Below are 7,537 nucleotides of genomic sequence, written 5' to 3' on the forward strand. Positions count from 1 at the left end.
GGCAACGGTGAGAGACTTGTTTCTGGAAAGGTTGATTTTTTTTAAAAAGTACAAGGTCAAATTGTTTGGGCACAGACCTGGATAGTAAGACAGAACTCTGCAGGCTAACGCTGCAGTAGATTGCAACTCCACCTGCTTTGGCAGTTCTATCTTGTCGGAAAATGTTATAGTTAGGGATGGAAATTTCAGGGGTTTTGGTGGTCCTCCTAAACCAGGATTCAGACACGGCTAGGACAACCGGGTTGGCAGAGTGTGCTATAGCAGTGAATAAAATAAACTTAGGGAGGGGGCTTCTAATGTTAACATGCATGAAACCAAGGCTTTTACGGTTAGAGAAGTCAACAAATGAGAGCGCCTGGGGAATGGGAGTGGAGCTAGGCACTGCAGGGCCTGGGTTAACCTCTACATCACCAGAGGAACAGATTAGCAGTAGGATAAGTGTACGGCTAAAGGCTATAACAACTGGTCGTCTAGTACGTTCGGAACAGAGAGTAAAAGGAGCAGGTTTCTGGGCAAGGTAGAATAGATTCAAGGCATAATGTACAGACAAAGGTATGGTAGGATGTGAATACAGTTATGCAATGTTTGCTCAAGAGTATAATTAATTGGCTGATCCCTCCTGATGACCCGGATTGAATAATAGGGTGCGTTCAGCAGGATGCAACGTTTTGGAAGGTTCAGATAAAAATATGCAATGTTGAACAAATATGGCTCTCCGACATGTAGAATAAGGAAATACGTTGTCTCTATTCATGAAATGGAAATCTGCAATGCTCGAAAGCTTTGCGACTGAACGTGGCCCGTGTGATTCTTCCTTAACGAAGAAGCCCCACCTAGATGTCTACTTTAAAATGTTCCGCCCTCAATGGCAATGTTAATGCCAAAATGTATTTTTATCCATCTAGAGTCCTCTATCTATCTCCATGAGATGAGACTGAACCAATAGCCATGTATAGACCAGCAAACGCCGGCCCCTAATTGCAATGAGCTGCACCTGGAGACAAATAGATACACCTGGGTTAATTAAGACATGTCACATAACATAAATACCAGGTGTATTGGGTCTAATTAGCATCAGTTGCATTTTCTCTGTTACTACCACTCCTGTACCTGGCATCATGCGCATGTTCAGACTGACGGTGGTCACATGTGAGTATACAAAATCTGTATCATGTCATATGACTTGAGGGACATTCAATTTCTATTGTTCAAAACAAAATTGTCTAACAAACTGTCACATTGCATGCATGGAATAAGAGACCAAATTCTGAACTCCATGACTACAGTAGAGTCAAATGCTAAATTCTAGCTTCATGGTCCAAGTGCATATGATGTGGAATGTTGCTGAACTAGCTGTGTGACGTTCTTTCAGTGCTGGCTGCAGCTTGCTGTACACTAACAGATGGAGGTACTGTATGTAATAATGATGATACTACTTAACCAAGCTAATGTGAGTGGTGTGTAATTCCTGTTAATTTGTCCTGGCAGCAATCAGCATCACGTGTGAAGGCTCTGATGCTTTACTGCAATGTGGTAAGCTAGTCAACACTACTGTATAGTCACTGACCACCTATGATATTTTCTACTGTAGATTAGCGTCACTGGCCCACACTTAAGAGACCCAGTCTTCGCTCACCTTTCTCCTTTTCTTTGTCTCTCTTCCCCATCTCCCTCAGATGGAGGTAAGATTCAAATCAAGCGTGCCAACTATGGTCGGCGTCAACACGATGTGTGTTCCATTGGGCGCCCCGATAACCAACTCACCGACACCAACTGCCTCAGCCAATCCTCCACCAGCAAGGTGGCAGAAAGGTACTAGAACCAGTGGTGTTTACCTGTATGAACTCCTTGGCTGTAGTGGTAACAACCACCAGCAAGATGGTTAAAAAGATACTAGAACCTGTAGTCTTCACCTGTGGGAACTCATGACCTCTACCTGTCTTTGAAACAAACAGGTGCGATGGGAAGAGCCAGTGTGTTGTCCCAGCATCCAACTTCGTTTTTGGGGACCCCTGTGTCGGGACTTACAAGTACCTGGACACCAAATACTCCTGTGTCCAACAGCATGAAACAAGTCAGTCTCTGAATGTGTGCTAATAATAGCTAGTGGTGGGCACCAAAAGCCATAATTTAATTCGACGTACTATCGGTATGACTGTGGCATGTTGGGATATTGTTTAATACTCCTACCCATTTGACTCTTTTGTAAAAGCGTGCACTCTGCTGATGGCAAGAAAGGGAATAGAATGGGTTGGTTCCCCTATGGTACCAGCTTTGTTATTAAATTCTGCTTTATGGCCACAACGTGTTAAATACATGCATTTGTTTCTCCATGTTTAAGCCACCCTCACCTGCTAACTAACTCTAGCACATAAACTGTGGTTATGGAACAATGTACCCGGCAACAACTTTAGTTAGCGTAGCCTATAGGGAGGTCGGAGACCTGGCAGTGTGGTGCCAAGACGACAATATCGGCAAGACAAAGGAACTGATTGTGGACTACATGAAACGGAGGGCTGAGCCCCTCCCTGCCAGGAGGCTAAAAGGATTTGCTATCAGCCTTCCGATGCTCAATTCTACAGCTGCACCATTGACCCTTTTTGACTTGTCTCATATGCTGTTCCTTTTTAGATGTACATATCAAGCTCAATTAGCCAGCAGGAACACGGACGGGAAGTGGCTTATTTGATGCTTGTGCGCACTTAATCTGGTTAAAGACCGACTATGTTTCAGTGAACGGTAGCTAGCTAGCGCTACTCCCACATATTTGTAGGGTATACAGCTAATCTGGCACGGCATAGAAATACAGATTTGGTGTAGCGGGTCGACTTTATTTTTCACCAGTTTAGATCTAGCCAGCCAGTTTGCTTAAAATGTTAGCCTTTAGAGACCTGCTCATAAGGAACTGAAACTACAAGGTAACAGTGAAAGATGACGCGCCTTTTTATACTTGCCAACAAGTTTAAAATGACTTTAAAAAAAATATGCACCTGAAATCAACATTCCCTGTTAGTGCCCATCCCAAACACTTCACCAGGCTAATGTATGTCTTAATTTGTCTGGCCAGTGTGGTGTAACTCCTGTGTTGTCCTTGCAGTAAGCAGCATCATATGTGAAGGCTCTGATTCCCAACTACTATGTGGTAAGCTGGTTAGCACTACCGTACGGTATAATCATGTGGTGATGTATATTAGTCACTAGCCCACACAAACACCCAGATTTGGCCATTTTCTTCTTTATCTTCCTCAGATCGGGGTGAGATCCATATTCAGCGTGCCAACTATGGTCGTCGTCAACACGATGTGTGTTCCACTGGGCGCCCACATAAACAACTCAAAAACACCAACTGCCTCAGCCAATCCAGCACAATGGCAGAAAGGTAGTGACACCTTTAGTGTGCATTTACCTGTAGGCACTCATTGGCTGTGGCGTTAATAACCTCTACCTGTTTACACACAGGTGTGACGGAGAGCGCCAGTGTATCGTCAAGGTATCCAACTCCGTGTTCGGTGACCCCTGTGTCGGAACTTATAAGTACTTGGATGTGGCTTACACCTGTGACTGAATGTGAGTTTTATATATATGTGTGTGCATGCACACATGACTGGGAACTAGAATGCTGGTGCTGACGGTTTGTCTTGTAGAATATCTTCCTGTGGAACCTGAAGATGTACAAGGCTTCTGGGATATCTTGCTGTTTTCCTCCAACTTCAATGACCATTGTAAACCTGTGTATTTTGTGTGGAAGCATTTCTGAACTGTGGTTGGTCTGAATTAAATGACATGTCAGAAAGACAAGACTGGTTGCCTCTTGTATATTACTAAATGTCACATGAATATTTCTGAACATGTGTCCTTTATTCTCGCCTTTCACTGGACTCATTTGTACCTGGCCCTAACATGCCTTTGTCGGTCTTCTGTGCCCACCTTTAGGCAGTTGTAAAATACTCATTGTGCTCTGGATGGTCAATCAATTGTACCTGCCCCTCAAATCACTGACAAGTAGTACTTATGACATCAGCAGGCTTACTTGTCCAAGTTTGTTCACGTCAGCAGCTAATCTGGTCACAAAGCAGACCTGGACGGTTAAGACATTACATACAACGTGTAGACCCTACAAACCCTGATCATTAAGTGATAGACTCTTATTGATCAGATCATAAGCCAAATGTTACCGTGATGTGTAAATTAATCTAGAGGCTATTTCTTAAACATATACTTGCAGTGATGCTGCCCAACTACATCATATTAGTCATCTAACAGCCTCTTATCCAGAGAGGCAAACAGGGTCAACACCCTGCTGAAGGGCACGTCGACAGATCTCCCACAATGTCAAACGGGGACCCTACCGATGCTGCCCCTCAACCATCAGATTCCACCCTGAGGAAAAGCAAGGCCAACAATGTTTGAGTGCATGTATGGCACCATGTGCATTTGTACAAACACCTGCATGGAATCAACCTCAACTGTATCAACACAGCCCTCAGTGTCAATGTACTTACCTTTTTATATGGAATTTATTTTACATCTGTCATTCTATCCTTTGCCCAGCAACTCTGCTCCCACTTGTCTCCAATTCCACATCCCACCTGTCTCTGCTGGCCACCCTTTTGGGATTTCTACGCAGCATACTATGTTGTGATTAACACAATTTCTGTCGACTAGAATCTACAGACTGAGTTGAAATACTTTGACAGAGTGGTAATTGACTGACCCCGGTCTCCAGCTCTCCAACAGTACTATTTCTAGGGTCAATTTTGGATCAATGTTTTGCATTTTCAGACATTCCTGAGAGGCTACTTGAGGGCAATACCAAAATAAATGGACAATTGATTCTGTATCCTCACAAAATCTGCAGAGCTTCGATGGTTGTATGCCCCAAATAGTCAGCATTAACTAAGAGAACCCATGAACTAATAGTACAGGTAAATGGCGATAAAAACAATACTACAGAGATACAAAATCAGTGGAAAAACAAGAACTTAACTTATTCAAGAACGATGTAATGTAATCTATTATGAATATGAATTGGATGGGTTGAGATTATTAAATATAAAAGCACTAAACCTCTTTCTGAAAGCTTCACTTATTCAAAAGTTTTTCTTGAACCCTAAATGGTTCTCATGTAGATTACTAAGAAAAGCTCATCCTTTGTGCAGATTGCCATGTCTCATTTTTGATTAATTGCAAATGATACTTTTTTTTCACAGTATCTCTCTTTTTCAAACAAGCATTGCAGAACTGGCTACAATTTCATCCACCTGAAAAGATAGAACAAATATTACAAAAAATATTATGGCTGAACTCTGTGCTGGTTGATAAAAGACCTGTATTTGTGCAAAAGATATTTGATAAGGGTATTTTGTTCTTAGTGTCCAAAGAAGGGCCAGAAGTATACATAATGGTGTCGTCTGCATAGAGGTGGATCAGAGAATCACCAGCAACAAGAGCAACATCATTGATGTATACAGAGAAAAGAGTCGACCCGAGAATTGAACCCTGTGGCACCCCCATAGAGACTGCCAGAGGTCCGGACAACAGGCCCTCCGATTTGACCAACTTAACTCTATCTGAGAAGAAGTTGGTGAACCAGGCTAGGCAGTCATTTGAGAAACCAAGTTTGTTGAGTTTGCCGATAAGAATGTGGTGATTGACAGAGTCGAAAGCCTTGGCCAGGTCGATGAATACAGCTGCACAGTATTGTCTCTTATCGATGGTGGTTATGATATCTTTTAGGACCTTGAGCGTTGCTGAAGTACACCCATGACCAGCTCGGAAACCAGATTGCATAGCGGAGAAATTACGGTTGGATTCGAAATGGTTGGTGATCTGTTTGTTATCTTGGCTTTCGAAGACCTTAGAAAGGCAGGGTAGGATAGATATAGGTCTGTAGCAATTTGGGTCTAGAGTGTCTCCCCCTTTGAAGAGGGTGATGACCTTGAAGAGGGGGATGACAGCTTTCCAATCTTTGGGGATCTCAGACGATGCGAAAGAGAGGTTGAACAGGCTAGTAATAGGGGTTGCAACAATTTCGGCTGATCATTTTAGAAAAAGACGGTCCAGATTGTCTAGCCCGGCTGAGTTATAGGGGTCCAGAGTTTGCAGCACTATCAGAACATCAGCGATCTGGATTTGGGTGAAGGATGGGAGAGGCTTTGGCAAGTTGATGTGGGGGGTGCAGGGCTGTTGACCTGGGTAGGGGTAGCCAGGTGGAAAGCACGGCCAGCCATAGAAAAATGCTTATTGAAATTCTCAATTATCATGGATTTATCGGTGGTGACAGTGTCCCAGAACTTTTTGGAGTTCGTGTCACAGGATGAAAATTTCAGTTTGAAAAAGCTAGCCTTTGCTTTCCTAACTTCCCTGAAAAGCTGCATATCGCGGGGGCTATTCGATGCTAATGCAGTACGCCACAGGATGTTTTTGTGCTGGTCAAGAGCAGTCAGGTCTGGAGTGAACCAAGGTCCATATCTGTTCCTGGTTGTACATTTTTTGAATGGGGCATGCTTATTTAAGATGGTGAGGAAAGCACTTTTAATGAATAACTAGACATCCTCTATTGTCGGAATGAGGTCAAAATCCTTCCAGGATACCCGGGCCTGGTCGATTAGAAAGGTTTGCTCGCTGAAGGGTTTTAGGAAGCGTTTGAAAGTGATGAGAGGTGGTTGTTTGACCGCAGACCCATTACGGACGCAGGCAATTTGGCAGTGATCGCTGAGATCCTGGTTGAAGACAGCAGAGGTGTATTTGGAGGGCACGTTGGTTAGGATGATATATATGAGGGTGCCCGTGTTTATGGATTTGGGGTTGTACCTGGTAGGTTCATTGATAATTTGTGTGAGATTGAGGGCATCAAGCTTAGATTGTAGGATGGCCGGGGTGTTAAGCATATGCCAGTATAGGTCACCTAACAGCACGAGCTCTGAAGATAGATGGGGGGCAATCAGTTCACATATGGTGTCCAGGGCACAGAAGGTGGTCTATAGCAAGTGGCAACGGTGAGAGACTTGTTTCTGGAAAGGTTGATTTTTTTTTAAAAGTACAAGGTCAAATTGTTTGGGCACAGACCTGGATAGTAAGACAGAACTCTGCAGGCTAACGCTGCAGTAGATTGCAACTCCACCTGCTTTGGCAGTTCTATCTTGTCGGAAAATGTTATAGTTAGGGATGGAAATTTCAGGGGTTTTGGTGGTCCTCCTAAACCAGGATTCAGACACGGCTAGGACAACCGGGTTGGCAGAGTGTGCTATAGCAGTGAATAAAATAAACTTAGGGAGGGGGCTTCTAATGTTAACATGCATGAAACCAAGGCTTTTACGGTTAGAGAAGTCAACAAATGAGAGCGCCTGGGGAATGGGAGTGGAGCTAGGCACTGCAGGGCCTGGGTTAACCTCTACATCACCAGAGGAACAGATTAGCAGTAGGATAAGTGTACGGCTAAAGGCTATAACAACTGGTCGTCTAGTACGTTCGGAACAGAGAGTAAAAGGAGCAGGTTTCTGGGCAAGGTAGAATAGATTCAAGGCATAATGTACAG

The 7,537-nt window shown here is 43.7% G+C and overlaps 1 protein-coding gene across 3 annotated transcripts; it reads left to right on the plus strand.

Moving 5' to 3' along the window:
• The first annotated feature begins 1,085 nt into the window (after positions 1-1,085).
• LOC106596676 (L-rhamnose-binding lectin CSL3) lies at positions 1,086-3,798 on the plus strand. Of its 3 annotated transcripts, XM_045695749.2 has the most exons (9): positions 1,086-1,149; positions 1,373-1,408; positions 1,489-1,533; positions 1,677-1,812; positions 1,956-2,074; positions 3,098-3,142; positions 3,250-3,379; positions 3,460-3,567; positions 3,645-3,798. In XM_045695749.2, the coding sequence occupies exons 1-8, from the start codon at positions 1,119-1,121 to the stop codon at positions 3,563-3,565; spliced, it is 648 nt and encodes a 215-aa protein (XP_045551705.1). In that variant the 5' UTR covers positions 1,086-1,118; the 3' UTR covers positions 3,566-3,567; positions 3,645-3,798. The 3 variants fall into 3 exon arrangements, with proteins under 3 accessions (XP_045551705.1, XP_045551706.1, XP_082817955.1); XM_045695750.2 differs by having other exon boundaries at positions 3,460-3,798; XM_082961829.1 differs by lacking the exon at positions 1,373-1,408 and having other exon boundaries at positions 1,089-1,149.
• Positions 3,799-7,537: the final 3,739 nt, after the last annotated feature.

The sequence above is a fragment of the Salmo salar genome, chromosome 15, assembly GCF_965601325.2.
Source record: "Salmo salar chromosome 15, fSalSal1, whole genome shotgun sequence".
NCBI lineage: Eukaryota > Metazoa > Chordata > Actinopteri > Salmoniformes > Salmonidae > Salmo > Salmo salar.

What these genes read in the sequence shown, in the direction of transcription:
- LOC106596676 (XM_045695750.2), top strand. Translation starts at nt 1,119, where the DNA reads ATGCGCATGTTCAGACTGACGGTGGTCACAT. An exon ending in ACCAGCAAGGTGGCAGAAAG is followed by an intron (nt 1,813 to 1,955) that starts GTACTAGAACCA and finishes TGAAACAAACAG; the next exon opens with GTGCGATGGGAAGAGCCAGT. An exon ending in TCCAGCACAATGGCAGAAAG is followed by an intron (nt 3,380 to 3,459) that starts GTAGTGACACCT and finishes GTTTACACACAG; the next exon opens with GTGTGACGGAGAGCGCCAGT.